Here is a 22942-nt window from a genome sequence, read left to right as displayed (position 1 = left end):
CGCATCATCAGAGCATGACAGAAGGCTCCTCCTGGCCCGGTGGGCTTGCACAAGATGCCCACCCACAGCCATGCTTACAGGGGACCTCGCACGCAACTCACACTCACGTAGGCATACCCACAGACCTGCCCACACTTTGTTCTCAGTGCTGTGCTCGAGCAGACAGGGAGTTTGTTGTGTTCACCCTTCCAGGGTGATGCCAAGACCACTCTCCCCTAGGTCCAACATGCAAAGAGGATGCTTTTCCCCCAGGGCAAGGCCATGCCCTCAGGCTACAGTAGGTGCTACCTAATGCCACCCATAAAGGGCACGAGCCACATCCAGAGTGGAGCATGCCAGTAAGGATCAGTGGCAAGGCTTGCCAACTTGTTGCCAAAGTCCGTTCCCCATTTAACCTTGACACCCTCACCCCAGCACCCACCCTACTCCCGTCGCTGTTACCTCCATCTCCACTGTAGGAGAGCCTTCTGCATCGCTGTGTAGGGAGGCATGAAAATAAACCACCGGCTCCAGTGCCACACTCCCTCCTGGCAGATCTGTTTCTCTCTTAACTGTTTCCAAGTGCCTGGCTGTTTTATAATCCCCACTGAGCATTCCCTTAACTCCTTCCTCACTGAGCCCTTCCACCCTCCCTCACCCACTCTCTCTCAAAAGGCAGAAAAAGCCAAGGCGAGGTAGGGGGTACAGAAAGCGAAGGAGGGGGCCTGAATCAAAGAAGGAACAACTGAATCAAATTGCATGTATAACAGAACCAGCAAATTAGTCATTTCCCCAGCCTTCTCTCACGCAGACAAACTGACTCTTCTATTAAAATATTTCTTTTTTTTTCCCCTGTGGACATTTGTGTACCTTAGAAGCTTACTTCTCTGCTAATCTCCTGCTTTTTCATACCATGAGGTCATATGCTTCTGCTGGTAGCACAATTTTAAATCACACAGCAGCTTGCCCTTTGAGGTCTGAACCAAAATCACTTTCTTAGATCACAAGTAAATATGAGTTGATGGCTTTATGCCCAGTGTCACCACCACCCCATTTACGCATATTGCAACATCTGAGAAGAACTGAGGAGCGCAGGTATCGCTTCCAGTGGAAAGGACCTTGGCAATCACCATGAGGGCTGCGAGAGGGCTGTGTGGAAGAGCTTGTGCAGAGGGACACAGACTCCCTGCTTCTGAGACATGGGACACTGCAATCACCCTGAACTGGTGAGAGTTGCACATAACTATCGATGCTAAAGGCTGTGCATTGCACGTGTGTGTGCATGCATGTCAGTGAGTGCAGGTGGTGGGTGAGAGGGAGTTACCCAGTCTGAGACATTTTATGAGACCCACAGGTCAGGGCTACACCGGGATAACCACGACATACTGCAAGTTGCTGTGTGCCAAGGTATACTAGCAGCATGGCGTGGGACGGGACAAGTACAGCGACCCAACAGCTTTGGATTTCATAACTGTGATTACATGCAAAGCAATGTCACTTCACACTCCAGTGTGTATGCTGCTCCTGTGACAGGACAAATAAAGAACACAGGGCAGGGGGAAGCAATGGCTTTAATGCATCCCCTCCCAGGTGGGAACAGGACACCTGCAGCTGGCTGCTTCTCTTCCCTCAAAGCCTACGGCTGCTTCTTCCAGAGTCTTGAGGTTACCCCTGACAGCTTACACTCAAAAGTTTGCCAAGGTATCTTTTTCCGTGACAAAATGAGCTATTCTGTCACACAAGGCTGGGCCACAGGGCTTTTAAAAATGGTTCTGCTGCTGTTCAAAGGGAGCAGCTTGCTGTGCAGAGGAGTGGTAAAGTTAATAGTAGTAGGATCAGCACAAGCTCCTACCCTGCCATCTGCCTTCAGCTCAGCCAGGCCTTCTGCTGAACAGACAACGTGGGCTGGGGCCACTGGAGTGAGCAGCAACTCAATGACATGAAAGACTGCCTGGGTTAGTTGATTAAGAATAAGATTAAGAGCGCAGGAATCTTGTATAGCGCTGGTACTGACTCAGTTCAGGGATTTCATGGGGATATTTAAGCCTGGTTTTCCAAAGTCTTTTAGTTTGCGCAAGTGGGTGTGTGCCAGCTTGAACTAGCCCCATGAACTGATGGTCCCAGAAACAAGGGTCATCTCTGAAACTGCTACGCTTTCTTCTTTGGTCACCGCTGGTAGAAAGTAGGGATAAATAATGCTTAACTACCTCACTCCCCTGTAATGTTTAACTCCTTCACATTTATAACGCTCCGCAGGAAACACAGGAAAGTCCACTGGAATGGTCAGGGATGGCCCTCACAACCATGGGTCACGAGATCTGCCCTGTGGACTTCTTTAGGTGCTGGCCACTGCCAGCAGGCCCCAGCAGAGGCTGCTCAGCTCTGCTCCTGTACATTCAGACTGACAGTTGCCTCAAGAGCTTTCCCTTTTTTTTCTTTTTTCTTTTTTTTTAAATAATAGAAGAGTCACTTAAGGCTTGTGAATGACCTCAAGATTCCAAATTGCTGACCTGCCACCAAACTCAGCCTGCCAGTGCAACCATGAAGAGCAGAGCTTGATCCCCTTGATGGATGGTGAGGACAAAACAGCTTTGTAGACCCATAAAAAAATGTTGTGGTCCCCTCTGATGTCATACCATTCCGCAGTGGTGTCCCATAGCAATCTGAAGGACCGCTGTGGCTGATCTCCAAACCCAGGAGGGGACAGGTAGAGGGAGCAGCAGAAGGGTGCTGGTCTGGAAGGGGGACAGGGGAGCCGGGATAAGCGAGAGCACAACCTGCCTGCTCCAAAAACTGAAGGAACAGAGAGCCCCTCCTTCCACAGATGAAGAGAAAAAAGACACATGAGCAGAAAGCCTGGACTTAATCATGAAAAACAATAGCTCATCATTTATTTTCATATCCCCTCGCTAATGCTGGAATAATGCTAACAGTGGAATTCTTATGGCATGCATGTCATGCCTGCAAATACCAAGTGAATTACTTCTCAGCTAGGCTATGGGCTATGGCACTGAGCAGCACATTCGTTACAAGTGATTGGATGATGAACAACAGTTCCCAAATTCCTCCTTCAGAATGCTACTTGCATTAGTTGTAATTTAATGAGAGAGAGAGGGAGGGAGAGAGGGAGAAAGTTGAGGCTCAAACCACTGAAATAATACTGCCTGCCACTGCTTCCCACAGGGTCTTGTATTAACTCACACCACCACCACCTCCACCACCTCCTCCTCCTCTACCTCCTCCATTTTCACACCTATCCTTAGGTGCTAAAAGTGGTGTCATGAAACCCATCAACATGGCAAAGGAGCATGGCAGGAAGCCCCCAGGCACATGCATTCCTTCTGGCTGAAACACAAGAGAGGATGCAAACCTCTCCCTCTTGTCTGCCAACAGTAACGGAAGGGCTGGCGGGGGGTGTGTGTGCTTCTCCAGCGGCCCGTCTCTGCGTGGACAAGCCTCCAACTCTTCTTTGGTTACTTCCTCCTTGAGCACCAGTGCAGGTGAAAGACACTGAATAGACAGCTTTAGAAACAGATCACCAAGCACACACAGAGTGACCCGTGTCAGTGCAGACCTCCCACCATGCACCCTGGCCAGCATGGTCCTCCTGTCTCCCAGAAGGAGACATGAGGTAGCCCAGCCTCATCCCTGCCTCACAGGCTATCTTAGCTGGTTTGTTGCTCTTTGACAATTTTGAGATCTAGTAAGCAGCCAGTAAATGTGAACAAAACCTTTGCTACACATAAGGCCTTCAGCAGTGTAAATGTGTCATCACTGCTGACCTCCAGCGAACCTGGGAATTACTGCCATGGCTGCCTCCTGTCAGTTCTCAGGTAGGTCTGTACCTCGCACACCTTCAGGGCTGAAACCAAGACTCCCTTCTTTGCTCCACAGACCCTGCCTGCAAAAGGGACGGCCTCTTCAGAGGGGCAGGGGCACCTTGCAGGTTTCTGCCCTAGAAGGAGCCTAACTGGCCAGCATCACCTCCCACTCTCCTGTGTCAACCTTGCCACAGAGCCCATCCCCCTTCACATGACAGGACATTTATCCACCAGATGACCCTACACATAAGGTTCACACCTGAAACATGACCCGCTGTGTGGGGTCTCATATGCTGGGCCAGAAGAAAGCTGAGAGGTCTGATCTGAGCAGCAGACCTACAAGTAAGAGGCTGCAAATATCATTACTGCTTTCCTAGTGTACCCAGTCTCTTCAGTGTTCCCCACTAACAGTGCATAAATGACAAACATCCACAGATTCCTACCCCATGGAGCATCCAGAATCCTCCCTATCGCCTCTATGCCAAATGTAATTTAAAAGCCCCCCACCCCTAGCCACATTTTGTGGTGTTTTGAAAAAAATTAATGCAAACTAAATTTACATGTTTCTGAAACGAAGGTATAGGCAGGGGAAGGCAAAATGCCCTTAGGATTGGAACCAAATGTATTTGTGCAAATGAGACCTAGGATTTACAGTTACCTTCCAGCCTCCAGCATGTGCTACAATCTTAGCTTTGGCTTAAAAACCATCTGTTTTCTTGTAAAGGTTGACAAACACCAATGATCCTTTCTTTGGTGTACTGGCCAAAGTCCCATGGACCTGACTGGGGGAGGAAGGTGGGCAGGATGCCACAGGATGCTCCCAAGGACATCCGCAGACTGTATGTATAGGCATACAGGTGCCTGAGTGCGCTTCCCAGCAATATAGCAGGCACGATGCTGGCAGCCATCTTCAGAAACTATCCAAACACAGACTGCCCCTCTCCAAAATCCCCCTCCCAAGCCCAGGTGTAGCATTGCACACTCTGTGGCTTTCCTAAAACTACGGCTGTGTTGTAAGCAGCGACAGAACTCTGAAATAAGTGAAAGCATCCAATGCTGAAGTGACCCTAAGTGAAGGCAACAACAATTGTTACAAATAAATAAACAAGAATCAGTCACAAAGAAAAAGGAAGAAATGGGGAGCCTCAGCCTGCTGTGACTACCTGTGTGCTGAGCAGCTCACCTACTCTAGCAATGCGGGGAGCCCAGCATCCCCACGAGGGGCACCAGATGAAAGGGGTCCCTGTGCAGAGAGCAGGCATGGGGAGGAGGGGACATAGGCATGAGAGGGAAGCAGGGGGCTCCCCTGACAGAGGCCCACCACAATGGCTACGTGGCCTTTAGGAGCCTGGCACAGGGGTGGTGTTATCTGCTACCAGCCACAAGCTGAGCCTGCTTGCCCGGAAGGAGAAGCAGTGACTAGGCTGGGAAGACAGAGACGAGTTAGCAGGGGCTGAACTATATGAATGAACATACATAACCAGACGTATGGAGCCCAGCTGGGCTACACCATTACTGCAGCAACTTCTTTGGACATCCACTGAAAACCACAGAGGTCAGAACCACCAGCCGTAATCAATCATATTTACAGTTTAAAATCCAACCAAATCCAACACTTCTGTTGGGACCAAGAAGTTCAGCTACAGGTTCCTGGCCCTGCTGCAAAGGCATCCTGTCCCTTGCTTCCCCTCCTGGCAGGCTGTCACAGCTCAGGAAGGGTAAAGCTCAGCTGCAGCACTCGGTGCCACACTTCAGTTCCCTTTAAGCCTTCAAATTAGGGCTTACACGGGGTTTAAGTGCAGCCTGTCCCAACACAGGGTTGGATTACACAGCTCTCGTGTGCTGCTGGGTTGCCACCTCCAACTGAAAAGGGGACAAGCGCCCTGCTGCCTCACTCACAGGCAGCCCATCTGCCTGGACACCCCAAGTAGGGGATGGGGGGAGCACCTGCCCCCCACAGCCCTCTCCATGTCCCAGGCAGGCAAGACAGGAAGGCTGAGATCACCAGGAGTGGCTCCTGCTTCCCTTGCCTCAGTTAGGCAAATAACTCCCAATACCTGATCATTTCATGGTAACCACGGAGTGGTTTACCCATGCAGCCATGCCTGCGCTCTTCCTCCCCCACATGGCTCATCCTGAGCCCCAGGGCAACTGCACAGCCCCCAAGCTCGCCAGCCTGGGATGTCCTACACGCAGCATTCAGCTCCCACAGGAAGTCAGCATGTTCTCAATATGCGATGTGCTATGCCCTCAACCATGAACACCTCAGGTGGGCTGGTCATCTTCAACCAAGCACGACCAAACATGACAGGGCTGTGCTGAGGAGGGGTTGGCAGAGGGGAAGAGGCCGCCAGGAACACAAAAAAGGACACAAAATACACAAAGAGAGCAAAAGCCCCATCCCCTTCACAAGCCTTGCAATAAAAATAGGGCAAGACGGACAGGAGTAACAACCACAGTGAAACCCAGAAAAAACCCTGTGACCTGCAACTTGCTCCAATGATGCCAGGTGACATAGGCATGTTTCCTAGCTCACCCCCAGTGCTGCCACAAGCATCTGTTTTATTGTACTCGGTATCAAAAGCATTGGGCATCCCCACCTGAAATGCTGCCCTACCCTGCCATTCACTCACATCCCACCTTCTTCCCTTGCACATTATCTTCTACAGGCAGTGGCTTTTTGGCAGGAGTTTCAGTATCTGTTTGTGACAGGGCATGGCAAGGGAAAGCAGACATCTCCTTGTAAAAAAGCATTCTCTTCCTGAAACCCCTTCAATCCTTCCTGACTGGGAGGAAATGCAGGGATTGGTAATGACTCAAGTGTTCCTATGGGAAACAGCAATGATTTTGGAGGAACACGAAATAACTTTTAAGCCAAGCCCAGTCTGAAAGAGGGGAACTCCACAGTCTGTTGCTCGAGTTCACAGTTGAGCAAGAACAAAACCAGGGTTCGGCTGTCTGCTTGCAGGGATGCTGAAAAAGATACAGCTACTTTACTGAGGTGGTCTCACCTACATCAGATATGCTGTGAGTGATACGGTAAACACATCTAAATAGATACAGATTTCCCAGGGGATATTTCATTTGCATACAGACACCAGCTACATCACAGGACTAGGTCAAGACTGAAATAAACTGAGAATACAGGAGGACAGACCTGAGACGTTTACAGAGCTACAGAGATACCCAACAACTGGTCCAGTAGGGCCACCAAAACCTGACACTAGGAGAGGTAAGTAAAAGATGCCAGACACACAGCTGTTCTGGGTCAGGATGGAGACAAGCTGGAGGATATGGATTACAGATCACTCCCAGACAAAATGTCTTGGATGATATTTTTCTCAAGCTTGGATTTCTAGTAAATCTTTTGTTCAGTTTGAAGAGCCACATTGCTTCAAAAAATCTCTCCCTGACTTTCACAGGCAGAGTGGCAGTGTCCCCTTCCACAACACACTGTGATTTACAGCCTTCCACACTCACACCAGCAATACAACCCCTTACACAAGGGACTGCAGACAACATTCCTGCCAACACATACGCTGTCACAGCATCGCTCCACACAAACACTCTGCATTCACCTTGTTTATATTTCCTCCTGTACAGGCTGTGACAGCTCACAAACATGCAGAAAGCCTAATTTATATTTATAATAAATCTCCCTTCTTCATTCCTTGCAGTGGAAAAGAGCCCTCATACAAATGCAATTTGCTGAGAGAATGGTGTAAGAGCTCTAAGGAAAATCAGGCCCACGTTGCCTCCTGTAGACAAAGGGGATGGAGCCACATGCAGACACTTATGCACACTCCTACATGTGCCTGCAAACATGGAAAGAGTCCCACATACACATACATACACACACATACACTTCCACCTGTATTCTCACACACACAGTCTGATAACAGCATCTACCACCCCTTCCGACTCGCACGTGCTTTCAGGCAGCACAGGCATTTGGAAGGTGCACTTGAATTATCCAGGTGCTCACAGTCCCAGATAAGTGACAAGAAAATGACACCACAAAAGAAGTATTGTCACCATCAACGGGATATGCTTGTGTCTGGGTTTCACATGTCCTTGTCAGGTGGTACAGCTATTTTAAAATGGGGCTTGCAACGTGTTTCTTATCCCCACTTGCTAAATACATACACATTGTGATGTTGAGAGAATGCAGAGGGGCAGTTTGATGGGAAGGTTTCTGGTGGTGCCAGTGATAGTCCTAAGAGAGAGGAAGGAATTTATAATTGTACTCATGCCTAAATGTGATCCCCACATGCCTTGGAAGAGTTATGAAGTCTTGGGTTTCTCCATGGTGTCCACAAAGTGGCTGTAGCCAAGAGATGTCTTTTTGTTTTAATCTGGCTTCAGAGAAAACATTTTGATCTCTCTTCCCTCTGCAAAGGACCTCATTCCATCTTCCCTTGCCTGCATCACCCTAAGGCCTGACTACAGAAGTATGTCCCCCACAGGACAATGACATCAGCCTGCTCAGAAACTGGGGTTAGCATGCCGTGCTGGCCCCGTGCAGGGGAAATGCACCCAACCAGTCCTCTGGTCTCTACTGGCTCCCAATAAGCTTCCATGAAGGTGACCTACTAATTCCTGTTGAGGTGTTCTGTGCTCATGTACCTTCTGAGCAACTTTAGCCCCTGATGGCATTGCAGTCTGAGTGACCCCTGCAATTGCTCCTACCTACTTCTCTCCATCCTCGTGACACTAATCTGAACCGAAAACTCTTCACTCAACACAGCCACCGAGCCTGCCAGCAGCCCACCCGGATGCCCAGCTCCTGTGCACTGACATATTGGGAGCTGGAGGCTGGGCATCACCAAATCCCAGTGCTGCTCCACTGCTGACCCAGGGCTCGCCCTGCAGTACATTGCCAAATTCCTATCACGGGAAGAGCCCGATTACATACTGTCCTACCCTATCACATAGCTAAAGCTAGCCGATACGTTACCCCTTACCACTCTGCTCAGATCCCTCCCCTGCACTCCTCCTCAGGGTCCCAGAGTACCTAAGCGTGGGATCAAAACTGTCAATGTTAAGGTGCTCAAGAGCATCACCAGAGATTTGCCTTGTTAGCCACAACCCTACTCAGGGTATTTTAAAGACTAGCAATGACCACTTAACTCCCCAGAAATTCTGCCACAAGAGGAAGATAAAAGATTGCGCACACACACACAGAGTTATGAGAATATCTAAGAGGGTTTGCTGAGATTTTTTTTCTCCAGCTTCTGAAGTCAATTATCTAAATAGGAAAGCAACAATGATGGCCAGAAATTACTGCTATTTGGAGGCAAAACAGAGACCTGCTGAAAGTCCTTGCCAAACTATCTGGAATTTGTCAACACTAAACGCCGCCTAGGAGAAAATAAAACCCCATGCATTTTAGCTGGATGTTCTTCACCTCTAGCCTCGTGCTTTAAGCAGATAGCCTTCCTACCAATGCAAGCATGGACCAACATGGATGCTTGTCCTGCAATCCTGCTGCTGTCAGCCCCTGTCAGAGGGATAGCCTGAAGCCATGGCAGAACCACGCAGATGGTCATAAACCAGGCTCCTGACCTGCTACTGGCACAGCTCTTCCAGAAACGCCACTGTGAAAAGCTAACACTGGGGCGAGGCGCAGACCACCTCTGCTACCACCAATCTCTGGGCAGGCTGGAGCATAGTCTAGAGATCATACTTTTGTTGATACCCTTCTTTTGGGTACTTCTCCCTCTTCTCCCCATGCCAGCTCTGGCTGATTTGAGTACCTGTCACATCCCTTCTCAAATACAGGTCGTGAGCTCTCTGGGGCAATGCCATGCCACATTTGTCCATCTTTTGGGGAATCTGCAGCACAGATATCCTTGGCTTGGGATACCAGCTGCTAGTGGCTATGAATAATTCATAATTAAAATAGAAGTGAAGCTGCACCAGGGGACTGTTGTGCCTCGAAGTTTTCTCCAGACTAGATTACTCTCAGGAGACACAGGAGAGCTACCACAGAGATAAAAAAATAAATCTCAGCCTACTAGGTTTACACAGAGACCATCAAAAAATGTGTCTGTATTACTCTGACCTCCAGATCTTCTTTTTTCCTTCGCTTTTTCCTAACCTTTAAAAGGCATACAAGATAAACAGAGGAGAAACCAGGCAGACAACATCCTCGGAAGAGATGTAGGAATATAATCAAGCCCTCAAACACACACACACACACAAACACCATAATTTATCTCTTCCTCCTCCTGTTTGATATTATCCTCTGTTCTAGTATCATAATCTGTTGCTATGGAAACAGCTATGATGTCACTACGAGAGGTTTATGGATGCCTTGAAGAGGAAGGAAAGGTACATGATGATGGGAGAGAAAAAAAACCACCTACAAACAGCTGCTGAGCAGGAGACGTTCCAGGAACAGCAAGTGTTAACAGGGAAAAGATAAATACAGCGACGGTGCTGGCGCTGCTGCAGACAAGAGCAGAATATAAACCGTGTTTTAAAAATAAAGAATGCTTACAAATTTTGCCTACAAGTAAAAATATTCTGGGAAAGCTAAAGGAGCTTCCTGAAAAAACAAACTTTCTCTGAAATATTCTGCAAGTTTTCTGGGATTGGATATTTTCTGAGCCTGGCTGCTAGAGTCTAAGTCTCCATCAACCCACTCCATCGTCTGCTGTAACGTTCCCTCCAGAACTGTTAACGTAACCCACCACCGATGCAGCTAATAGTTAGGGATCTTACTGGCTATCTGCCACCCTGTGTGCCTTTACAATCTCCAACTAGAAAAAAAAAAAAAAAAAAGGTATGTCTTCAAGCAAAAATAAACAGAATCATTGAATCGTTTAAGTTTAAGTTCATCAAGTCCAACCTTTAACCCAGCACTGCCAAATCCACCACTAAATTATATCTCTAAGCACCACATCTGCATGTCTTTTACATGTAGGGGGGTGACTCAACCACTTCTCTGGGCAGCCTGTTCCAATGATTGATAACCCTTTTGGTGAAGAAATTTTTCCTAATATCCAATCCAAACCTCAAGTGCAACTTGACATTGTTTCCTTTTGTCCTATTGCTTGTTAGACTGACTTCCACATCACTATACAGCCTCCTTTCAGGCAGTTGTAGAGAGCAATAAGGTCCCCCCTGAACCTTCTTTTCTCCAGGCTAAACAACCCCAATTCCCTCAGCCGCTCCTCGTAACACTTGTGCTCCAGACCCTTCACCAGCTCCCTTGCCCTTCTCTGGACACGCTCCAGCACCTCAATGTTTCTCCTGTAGTGACAGGCCCAAAACTGGACACAGTATTTGAGGAGCGGCCTCACCAGTGCCCAGTAAAGGGGGACAATCACTTCCCTGGTCCTGCTGGCCACACTGTTTTGGATACAAGCCAGGATGCTGCTGGCCTTTTTGGCCACCTAGGCAGACCAACAGCTCATATTCAGCTGCTGGTTGACCAGCAACCCACATCTTTTTTCATGATGCAGCTTCCCAGCCGCTCTTCCTCAAGCCTGTAAGCGTTGCATAGGGTCGCTGTGACCCAAGTGCAGGACCTGGCACTGAGCTTTGTTGAACTTCATACAACTGGTCTCAATCCACCAGTCCAGCCTGTCCAGATCCCTCTCCAAAGCCTTCCTGCCCTCAAGCAGATCAACACTCCCACCTAACTTGGTGCCATCTGCAAACTTACTGAGGGTGCACTCAGTCCCATCATACACGTCATTGAAAAAGGTATTAAACAGGACTCGATGCTGAGCCCTGGGGAACACCACTTGTGACCAGCCGCCAGCTGGATGTCGCTCCATTCACCACCGCTCTTTGGGCTCAGCCGCTCAGCCAGCACTTTACCCAGCACAGAATACACATGTCCAAGCCATGGGCAGCCAGCTTCTCCAGGAGAATGAGGTAGGAAATGATGTCAAAGGCTTTACTAAAGTCTAGGTAGACAACATCCACGGCCTTTCCCTCATTCACTAAGCGAGTCACCCTGTCATGGAAGACCAGGTTTGTCAAGCAGGACCTGCCTTTCCTAAACCCCTGCTGGCTGGGCCTGATCACCTAGTTGTCCTGTACATGCCGCATGATGGCACTCAAGATGATCTGCGCCACAAGCTTCCCTGGCACCAAGGTCAGGCTGACAGGCCTGTAGCTCCCCAGATCCTTCTTCCTGCCCTTCTTGTAGATGGTGTCACATTCGCTAACTTCTGGTCAGCTGGGACCTCTTCAGTTAGCCAAGACTGCTGATAAATGATTGAAAGTGGCTCGGGGAGCACTTCCACCAGCTCCCTCAGTACCCTTGGGTGGATTCTGTCAGGCCCCATAGACTTGTGTGTGTCTAAGTGGTGTAGCAGGTTGCTGACCGTTTCCCTGTGGATTATGGGGGCTTCATTCTGCTCCCCATCCCTGTCTTCCAGCTCAGCGGTCTGGGTCCCAGAGAAAAATGGTCTTTACTATTAAAGACTGAGGCAAAGGCAGCATTAAGTAGCTCAGCCTTTTCCTCATCCTTTGTCACTATGTCTCACCCAATGAAGGATGCAGATTCTCCTTAGCACTCTTTTTGTTGCTAATGTATTTATAGAAACATTTTTTATTATCTTTTATAGCAGTAGCCAGATTAATTTCTAGTTGGGCTTTGGCCCTTCTAATTTGCTCCCTGCATAACCTCACAACATCCTTGTAGTCCTCCTGAATTGCCAGACCCTCCTTCCAAAGGTCATAAACTCTCTTTTTTTTCCCTGAGTTCCAGCCAAAGCTCTCCGTTCAGCCAGGCTGGTCTTCTTCCCTGCCAGCTCATCTTTCAGCACATGGGGACAGCCTGCTCCTGTGACTTTAAGATTTCCTTCTTGAAGAATGTCCAGCCTTCCTGGACTCCTTTGCCCTTCAGGACTGCCTCCCAAGCGACTCTGTCTATCAGCCTCCTAAACTGGCCAAAGTCTGCCCTCCAGGAAGTCCAAGGTAGCGGTTCTACGGACCCCCCTCCTTCTCTGAGACTCAAAAACTCTGTCCTTTCATGATTGCTATGCTCAAGACGGCCCCCAACCATCACATCACCCACCAGTCCTTCTCTGTTCACAAGCAGGTCCAGCGGGGTGCCTTCCCCGGTTGGCTCACTCACCAGCTGTGTCAGGAAGCTATCTTCCACATGCTCCAGGAACCTCCTAGACTTGTTTCCTCTCTGCTGTTTCCTCTCTGTGCAGAGATGCACTGAATCCACTGGATCACATCCAGTAGCAAATAAACACCTTGACCCCAAACCATAAGCAAAAAAAAAGCTTTTCTTGCTCTCTTTATCCAAGAGAAAAAACATACCCTTATAGACTCGCTGCCAAACGTACTGATATACCTGACCTGCTCCTAGAGAGAACAGTATGTTGAGTCTCATATGTTTAAAACATGACCAGCCTTGGGGCCATACATATCCATGTGCAGCATGATGCACGTGCCATTCTCGCCCATGAGCTCAGGCGCTGAGACTGTGCCTCCACACCTGTACCTGTTTCAATCACCCAGACTGATGGTGAAAGTAGGGCAGACACAGGGACAGAGAGGGTGGGACAGTTACACATGCTCTTAAAAGACATGTGCAAGCTGCAGGAAAATTCAGCATGTGGGGACTGCCAGGAAGGAGAAGGGAGTATGACAGATCAAATTTGTCCTGCATAGCTGCCCTATCGTGGGAAGGGCAGTGGCAGTGCGGGAGGAAACCACAAGGATCTCAGATCAGTGAAAAGTAGTGGTGTTTTGGCTAATCTCTGCCCCATCAGAATTTCCTGAGCATGGAGAGCAGGATCAGAGAACTTACAAGAAAGGTATAGCATCAGTTTTGCCTCTGGTCTCAGCTCCATCTGGGAAATTCCCAGGCAAACTCTCTGCCCCACCTATAAGAATTAGGATATAGGTGGTATCTCCTGTCCTCACTCACCTTCCCTTCCAAAGATGTTAAGAGACAATTGCAGGAAAAAACCTGGGAGAGACTGAAGTCTGCAAGGGCAACCGCAAAAACAGTCCAAGCCAGGATCTTCAGCAATTCACCCAGTTTTCTGTTGCTGCCAGCCTTCGCTGTGACAGCCTCAGCCCCTGTACCTCTCAGGGATCACCTTCCTCTCTCCTGTTACAGTCACCTGCCCTCATCTTTCTTCCTCACCTGTCTCTCTCATCCTCTTCTCTCTTGTTCCCAACCTATTGCCTTACTTTTTCTCAACCTTCAGCCCACCCCTTCCTTCCTCGAATGAACCTCTGTCAAAAAATGTTTAAGGAAACCTACACATTGTGCTTTCCTCTCCCCAAAGAGCCCAGCTGGTTTGTATAGTCCACCCTCCTGTGTCTCTGTCTACATAAAATGCAAATCCTTTGGGGTGGGAACTATCTGCCCCTTCATATCAATGTCATGCCTAGTACAGTAAGGTCCTGCTTTTGTTTGGCACTGGCACTACTATAGCAAATACAACTATTCTTAGGAATACTTCAAAAGCACCAAGGGAGAGTAAAAGAATAGGAGGTGTGAAAACAATGCCAAGTGTTTTGTGGGGTTTTCAGCCTCTTTTGCATTTTAGGGGCAAGGTTCTGTTCCTACTTTTTATGAAACAATTTCTTCTCTTCTGTGCTTTCTATTTGGGACTGCAGAGTAGAGAACAAAGCTGATCTTGGTGAAGAAACCAAGACTGCTTTTTTAAAAATTGGCAGGTGACACCAAGCAGTAAGGGACTGCAGAGTCAGGGGAATTAGATTAGAATTCAAAACAATCCCAACAAATTAAAAGGTACAAGATGAAATTCAAACAGGACAAACACAAAAATCATACGCTGAGGCAGGAAAGGCTAGCTCCACACACACAGGACAGAAAATGGCTCACAAGGCATCAGACCTCTTGGACAGGATCTGGGAGCCACGGCGGATCACAAGCTACACACAGATGAACCATGTCACAGTGCAAAAGTTAAACCAAACAGGACCGCTGCCTGTAAGAGATGTGAAGGAACACTGCTCTACCTGGCCAGCACAGAACTCCAGGCACGGCACTGTGCTCTAGCAGTGCCATTCAAGAGAGAGGTGGACTGGCTGAAGGGAGCGCAGAGAGCCACGAGAACAGTCAGAGCTGAGGGGAACAAGACACATGAGAAAGAGCTGAAGGATGTGTTTGAGATAGGGTTTGGCTTCAGGAACACAAAGCCAAGGAGAGACATGACAAAGAGGAAGGAATAGTCTTCCCCCAGCCACTGTCAATAGGACAAGGAATCACAGCACGCAAAGCAGAGAGGAGTTGCAGAGGAGGTAAATTCTTTTCAGTGACAAAGTGAAGGGCAGCAATGACAGCCTGATCAGGCTGTGGACCCTCCATACACAGGGAATATGCTGGACTAACATGTTAGGGAACATGCTGGACAAGCACGCATTTAGTATAGTACTTCCTGCTTTGAAACACTTTAGTCTTTCCTATGCCCACTTCCTATGATTTCAATTATTGTAGTGAGAGTTAAGTTTCTTTGGCATTTCAGCACAGCCCACAGAGCAAGATAAACCTGTCAGGGTTTAGAACTGGAGGAGACATTAGCCTGCAGGGTACCGCTGTGTAACACCGTTGTTCCAGGTCTTCATAATGCCTTTAAGGATTAAAGGTTATAATGAACAGGGAAGACAGCTGCCCTTCTGAGTTTCCCAAGTATCTCTGGCAAATACCACTGCCTTGCAGGGTGACCTTTCCCACTTTTCAGGGTAGGAGCTATAAGTGATTGCTCTTACTTCATCCTTCCAGAGATGGATGTCAGCACAGGCCCTGGAAGGTGAGCAGGACAGAGAATGAGGTGTGAATAAAGAGTGAGCTTCAGCTTCTCCAAGCAAATGGCCCATTCAGTGGGAAATGCTGAAGAAAACCAAGGGAGCAAACTATGCCATCCTTCACCCCAGCATAAAGCTCCCTCCTCCTCCACAACATGACACAGATGGGCTACCACGCATCGCATGGAGACAGCGCTTCCCTCTGCGTAGCTCCCTGGGTTTCATTGACACTGTTGTTGGCATGTAGATCTCCAAAATCAGAATCCAGTTCAGCAGCAGCTCAAGGGCTCACATCTCGAGGACACTTGCCTCCCACTGGCTATTTTGTACCCCCTCCCCCCTGCCAAACTCCGTTCCTGGGCATCATTCTGTCAGTGGCTTGATCAGACAGGCACTCTTTATAAAGCACCTTGAACAGATACAGCACTGTAACAACGCACACTATTATGGCTTATTATTACTTCCATTAAATAAATAAATCATAACGTTACAGCCTTTTAACTCTTTTAGCTCTGACTCTGGACTCTCCAAGATATTTTGAGATGTGACAATTCCTTTGCCAGCCTATGGCTACAGGGCTGCTCCTCCCCTCACCTGTGTAGGGAAGTCTTAGAAGAATGGTTTCTACCATCAGAATTACCCAACTCAGAAGGCTACCTGAATTCAAGAGTGGCCCCCAAATATACACACTTGTGCTTTCCAGAGGAAGGACCTCAGTTGCTGATGGGGCCAAATGAGGAAGGGTTCAGGTGCACTCTGTGCTGTAAATGGGGGGAAGCAGTAACTTGCCTCTGCTCTTCCCCCATGACAAACAGACAAACTGGTAAATGCCCGATCTGGAGTGAAATTATCACCTGGGTTATTTTCAAAACAAAAGCTGAACTCCGTACTGCTATGGGAAATAGTTTCAAAAGAGAAGGCCTTCTGTTAAACACCTAGGTCCATATTAGGGTACATAAATAGCTGAAGACACAACCTTTTCTCTAAATAGCATTTAATTCTCACTTCTTGTTATCCACCAGTTAACCTTCCAAAAGCAAGTAAAAGCCCTAAAAATAATGTTTCACATTCAGAGGGCAGAGATTTCCTAGTGAGGAAACAACCTCATTTTTATAAATGGACTGATTAAGCTATAGAGGCCATGAGTCAGAAAGGTACTTCAGTGTGTGGCCAGCTTTAAAGACATAAACAATTCTAATGAAGTCAGCAGCACTGCCCGTGAGCTTAAATTTAGGCGCAGACCTTAAAATACCTTCTTAAATTGGGATCAGAGAGGAAAAGGGTGGAACTTTCAAAAATATCCAGTCTCAGCCTACCCATCCTCTACAGACACAGGGACTGAGACACCATAATAGCCGTCAGCCCACCACCGAAAACCTTTGCAAACTCCCCTTCTCAGGAGCCTCGCCCAAAGGTACACGCTATCCCAGTTGCCTTGACTCCTGCACCTAAGAGAAGTGGTCTCATCTACCTCATATTGGTGTCTCAGCCTAGTCCGAGCAGAAGGTGGTTGAACTTGCCCTTGACTTCGCCATCTGACAGGACTGCTCTAACACCAACACCTGGGACTCACTTGGTGAAGCCCACAATCAGGACAAGGATTTACTTTCCATGCCCAGGTCACCAATCCTTCCATGATTTGACTTCCCAGAACTTTCCTCCTGACCAAATATCTACATACTTTTACACACCATTGCAGCAATGTGGCCAAAACTGAGCCCTTACTTGTTTAGCCACCCAAGTACATATCTGCCCCCGAATAAATTACCTAGCTTCCAGAGGCTGTCCTAAGTTCAGAACCCTCACAGGCATCAAGGAGGTCTCTGGGCTGTCTCCCACTGGTAGAAGACTTACACTAATCAGGGTGGATAGCCAGCTCCTACCCAGTCTGGATGAAACCACATCCAGTTGTTTTCAAAGCAGGACATGAAAGTGGTAAATAGCAACCCCTGGGTAAATGGGGAAACCTGAGGCCTGGAAAAATTAAAATTACTTAATTTTCCAGGGCAGCTGAGGTGTCTGGCCGAAGCCAATAGGGTTTTCCCCACCTGTTACAGCCAGACAGGGGAATGCGCTGCATGGAGCCCAAGGGCCGATGACAGTGGCAAGTAACTGTGCTTGCCTTTTTGTCCAAGTGTGTTGTTTGTCTCCTTGCCCTGGACCCTGGTCCCAGCAGTGCTCTTTCCACTTCTGAAAATGAAACAGCGTTTTTCACCCATTACATCTCAAACCCATTTAATCGCTAGACGTAGCAGCATGATAAGGGCAATAATTACAACTGGAGGGGGCTTCCTGTTATCCTGAGCTAATAAAAACTTGTGCTTTTGGTCCCAGCATTGACTTAGCTTAAGTTCTGGTTATTAATTCATAAACAGGAAACGCCTCTGAGTTATCATCTCCCTGCATGAACTTTGGGGTAAAGACCTTTAGTCTGCCTCACTGGTGGTGGCTCCCTGATGAGCAGGTTTTGTGCACTTTAACGAAATTTGAGGATGCATTCAAAACCCAGCAGGGCTGGCCTGTTCCTGGTGTTAAATGGGATCCGACCTGCGATGTATCCAGGGTCAGATTTTCAGGCTTCCCAGCCCCTCATGTGACAAGGACAGCATGCAGGCAGGTCCCTGCCTGCACTGAGCTCCAGCAGCAGCACCGGTGGCGAGGTGCAGTTTGCAAATATTACCCAGATTAATTCCATAAGCCACCCACATAGAAAACTACCGACGCAGCTGCTAAAAATACACTGTGAGTTGCAACAAAGTTGTCAGGAACAAGTAAGAAGCAAAGCAAAGAGGAACAAAACCAAAACAGAGGTAATCACTGTTTGGAAAATAAAGGTTAATGTGTATGAACACTTCTTTTTACCCTATTCTGAAGTATCCCTGGTACAAGGCACCCTGGGAGCCTCTGGAGGCACCCACCCAGGGGAGAAATCTACCTGCAGCCCACGCACTGGTGATGTCTAGCAGTAAGCCCTCTTAAAATGGGGTCTCCCCTGGCCCACAGAGCCTTGTTCTGTTCTCTGCACAGGAGGAAACGTCACACGACGAGTGCACAGATGAAGGTTTCGCACAGCAAGGGCAACGCTGCCTGGAGCAGAGACCAAAGAACCATATTCTCACCTGCCTCAAGCCATTCACCTCCTCTGAAACCAATACAGCTGCCCCTGAGGAAGCCGCCTCTCCAGTGCTCAGCAGGACAGTAGCCATTAGCTTGCCCCAGCTCTGGAGCAGAAGCCGTGCAGGATTACACCTGATGAGGCCCACTTTGGAGCCCAACACATTTCCCAGTATGGCTCACAATCGCAACTAAAGTCCGGGTTAAACAACGTGCGGCGGTGTTACTTCCGTTTTATTTTACTTGGTAGGTTTTTATGTCCTTCATTTTACAGCTCAGCTCTGCAACACCCAGAAAAAAATGAATGAGAAAAACCCAGTAGAGGAGAAGACAACAGCAAAAACTGAATTTCATAAAAAGAATGAGAGAATTCTCCTTGAGCAGTGCGTGTGGGGGAGGATTTCACAACGGATATTCACTTATTTATCATGCCTCACCTATTAATATCAGGTGAGGCACCGTTCTGCTTTCCAGAACCGGTATTTAAGCCAGTTGCTCAGCACAGGCACACACCACCCTCACCTACACGTCGAGAATGGCGGGTGACTTTGTGCATGTGCTCTATGTTATCACTCACTTAAATTTCTACTGGAACCATTTCATAAGGCCTCCGAGGTGTCACATTTCCTCCCGGGGCACCTTTTCTGTCAAACAGCCTATGTTCTGAAATCCGTATGGTGGAGATACTCTTTCACCTACCCTCGCCTGCCTTGCGGTGCCTGCCTTGGTGGTGGGTGTGCGTGCGTGCCACCCAAGCCACCCGAGCGGTCGGTCAAGGGCAGGAGCAGCGAAGCAGCTGCCCGCTGCAGCGTTGCTCCAGCCCCTGGCTCCGGCTCGACCGTACCTGATGCTCCAGACTCCTCTGGAGTCTCTGGCTACAGATCAGACTGGTTATGCACATAACGCCAGGCTCGTAAGGGAGGATGGCAGTCCTTGCCTGCTTCCAAGGAGGAAATCGCATCCCCTTCGATAAGTAAGTTTTTATCTATGCACTGCGATATTGCAGGGAATTCTAAGGACCTCTCACGGCAACTAGGAGGCGAAAAACATTCATTAACCCCTCCTCCACCTCCCTCGAAGCCATCCAGCAGCAATTTAACCCGCAAACATACTGCAACGCAAAACAGATAAAACAGCCCCTATCAGCCTTTACGCTATCGACTGGCTCCTGCCATTCGGGATATTCACCTACTTCAAGGCTTGAGGCATGCTGCAGAGCCTGGCCGCCGGCCTTCCGTATCGGTTGCTGGGAATTTTGTTGTTACGGGTTCCTTTTCAGGGCATTTTTTCCATCTGCTCTCTTTTTCCAGTCAGGCAGAAGCACGGATGCCGCTGAAGTTAGGATGCTCGCAGGAACCGCTAAACTTCCACCACACGCTTCGGTGCGGTACCGCCGCCCCCTCCGCGGGAGGAAGCCGGCGCCCTGCCCGCCCCGGCTGCGGCCGAGGCCTGCCCTGCCCTGCCCGGCTCCGGGGAGGCGGCCGTGCCGGCGCTCGGCGGCCGCCCGCTGCGGCGCGCCGGGAAGGGGAGCGCGGCCGGGCTGACCGCAGGCCCCGCGCCTCACTCCGCCCCCGGCCGCTGCGGAGCCGCCGGGCGCCGCCGCCCGCCGCGGGGCACCGCACCGCCCCGCACCGCCGCCCCGCACCGCCGCCCGCCCGGGGGATGCGGCCCGGCGAGGAGCGAACTTAAGAGGAATCGCCGCATTACCCGCCCTGCTAGCGGCGCCCGCCCGGGAGGGGCTGGGCAGGCTCCGCGGCGGGCGCTGCAATCCGGCCAGGCCTCACCGGCTCGACGGTGGCCCGGGGCCGCACCGGGGCGGGCGGGGGACACAGGACAGGCCCGGGCCGGCGGGGGACCGCGGGCGGGGGCCGGGCAGGTACGCGCCGGGGCTGCGAAGTCCCCGCCGCGACCGAGGCCGGGGGGCGGCGGCGGCGGCCTCCCCCTGCCCGCGGCAGGCCCCCGCAAGCCGTTGGGGGCGGCCCGGGCGCAGGGGGGGCGCTGCCGGGGCCCGGGGGCCGAGGCCGCTCGCCGGCGCGGCCGGCAGGGGGCGCCGCCGAGCGGGCCGGCCCCGACCGGTACCCCGGGCCCGCCGCGGCCCCTCCGCCGGCACCGGCCCGCCGCCGCGCCGGGCCCCGCCACCGCCGCTGCGCCCCCTCCGCGCCCCCCGGCCGCGCCGCCGCCCCCGGGCGCCGCCAGCCCGGTGCCCGGCGGCAGCAAGGGCGGGGAGGGACGGCCGTGCTCTCCCCGCTGCCGAAAACGCTCCTCTTTGTCTGCCTGCCGCTCGCGGGGTCCGAACTCGGCACGACCGGTGAGCCCGGGGCTGCCCAGAAATAACCCGGCGGGCCAGTAACTTTACACCGCCCGCCGCGCGCCCTCCGCTCGGGCGCTGCAGCCCGGGCTCGATTTTCTCCTCTGATAAGTTTTACCGGCCTCGCCATAGGGAGAAAAGTACCGTGTCCCCGTGTGTCCGCCCCCTCCCCTCCCCGCCGGGCGCCCGGCTCCCAGCCGCCGCGGACCGAGCGGTCCCCGAGCGGGATGAAGCGCCCGCGGGGGGATGTCCCTCCGGTTTATGTAACGCTCCCCGGCCAACACGGAGCCGGGAGGGTTCACGGCGGAGGCTAAATGCATCGCGAGGGGATTTAAATTAGCCCTGACATATTTTTTTATTATTTTTTTTTCTAAACAGCCTCCGTGAAATACGCACCGGTCTAACACATCCCCTTCCCGCCCCCCCCCCCTTTTTTTTTTTTCCAAGCCGAAAAAAACTAAGTTGGGGCACTTCGGCTTCTCGCCGCAGCCCGGGCTGGGCTGAAGGAGAAACCGGAGGGGCTGACAGGCGGCTGCCGGCAGCCTCGTCCCCGCCGCCGCTGCCCGCGGGGTCTCCGCACCCCGGAGGAGAGCTCCGCGGGGGGAACTCTTGGGAAATCGGCGACAGGAGCGGGGTGGCCGGTCCGGGAAATGCGACCTGCAGCGAGGGGCAGGCAGGCAGACAGGCAGGCACACACGCATACACACACACGGAGGCGCAGGGCAAGCTCCGTCCACCTCATTGTTCTGCTCGGCACCGGCACGGACTTCACCCACCGCCCCCCGCCGGGGCCCGAGTGCCCGGGACCGTGGGGCCGGGGAGGGCTGGGGGGGGGGGCGGGGAGAGCCGGGGGGGCGACCCGCGCCTCGCCCCGCTCCCCGCCGGGCGCCGGGCCGGGCGGAGGTGCCCCGCCGCCGCCGCCAGCCTCCTCGCAACAACGCCGGGGGGACGGCGAACCGCGGGCGGCCGGGGACCCCCGCTTCCCCCCCTTTCCCGCGGCGAGGCGAGGGGTGCCGGCAGGGCGGGCCGGGCCGGGGCTTACCTTCGTACATGGGGGCCATCGGTGCAAGGACGCCTGTTATTCATGGCAACGCCGCCACGAACGACGCGAGATCGCAGCCCCCCAAACTCAACACACATCTGCCATCTTGAGCGGGTGTCTCTCGGCGGAGGCGAAGCTGCCGCCTGCCTTCTGCATCGCTGCCCACCTCAGCGCGGGGGGAGCCGGGCACATCCAGCCCCGCTGCCGGCCCTCCGACGCGGCCGGGGCGGGCGGGCGAGCGGGCGGGGGGCGGCGGCGCCGGGCCGGGCCGGGCCGGGCCGGGGCCGGGGCCGGGGCCGGGGCGAGGCGCGGGGCCGGGCAGGGGCGGCGGGCGGCGGGGCCCCCCCGGCTCGGGACGGCGGCGCTGGGGAGGGAGGGAGGGAGGGAGGGAGGGAAGGAGAGAGGGAGGGAGGAAAGGAGGGAGGGAGGGAGGGAAGGAGGGGGGCTGGCGCGGTGCCCCCGCTCTCAGCGCGGCATGGCTGCGTGTGCCGGGGCGCCTGCAAAAGTTGCACTGGGGGTGAGAGAAAGGGAGAGAGAGACGGAGGGAGAGAGAGGGAGACGGAGACCGAGACGGAGAGGAGGAAAAAAAAAGGGGGAGAAAAAAAAAAAAAAAGCTAAGGGAGTTTGCAAATAATCAAGCGCCGATGGCACCGATCGCGGCTTCCCAGAAGGAGAGGCAGCGAGCGAGAGAAACCCTCTGCTGAGATTATGTGGGATCTTGTTTAACAACACATTTCAATCAGGAGAAAAAAGGAACAGTCAACAGAAGTTGGTGAAACACTTCTGTCTTCGCCCCCCCCTCCTCTTTACAGAAAAAAGAGAGGAAGGAAAAAAAAAATAAAAAAGGCAGCTGATTGAAGCTTTGCAATTCACTGGCTGTGGGGATCATATAATTTGAGCTCATGTTTTACAATAGCATGG

At 51.6% G+C, this 22942-nt stretch overlaps 1 protein-coding gene across 4 annotated transcripts in view; it reads right to left on the bottom strand.

The window, feature by feature from the left end:
* HIPK2 (homeodomain interacting protein kinase 2) overlaps positions 1 to 22310 on the bottom strand; it is a 145044-nt gene extending 122734 nt beyond the window's left edge. Inside the window, exon 1 of one of the 4 annotated variants that reach the window (XM_056338886.1) lies at positions 22022 to 22310. Coding sequence is in view for 1 of the 4 variants with exons in the window: in XM_056338885.1 (XP_056194860.1) it covers positions 22022 to 22040 (19 nt within the window). In the remaining 3 variants the exon portion in view is untranslated. Of the gene's footprint in view, positions 1 to 19863; positions 19999 to 22021 lie in introns of those variants that run through there. The other 3 variants (XM_056338884.1, XM_056338885.1, XM_056338887.1) reach the window with 3 other exon arrangements.
* Between the last annotated feature and the right edge of the window lie 632 nt (positions 22311 to 22942).

The sequence above is a fragment of the Falco biarmicus genome, chromosome 5 (assembly GCF_023638135.1).
Source record: "Falco biarmicus isolate bFalBia1 chromosome 5, bFalBia1.pri, whole genome shotgun sequence".
In the NCBI taxonomy this organism is placed as follows: domain Eukaryota; kingdom Metazoa; phylum Chordata; class Aves; order Falconiformes; family Falconidae; genus Falco; species Falco biarmicus.
The sequence above is the reverse complement of the archived record's forward strand: the minus strand, read 5'-3'. Positions and strand labels throughout refer to the sequence as shown.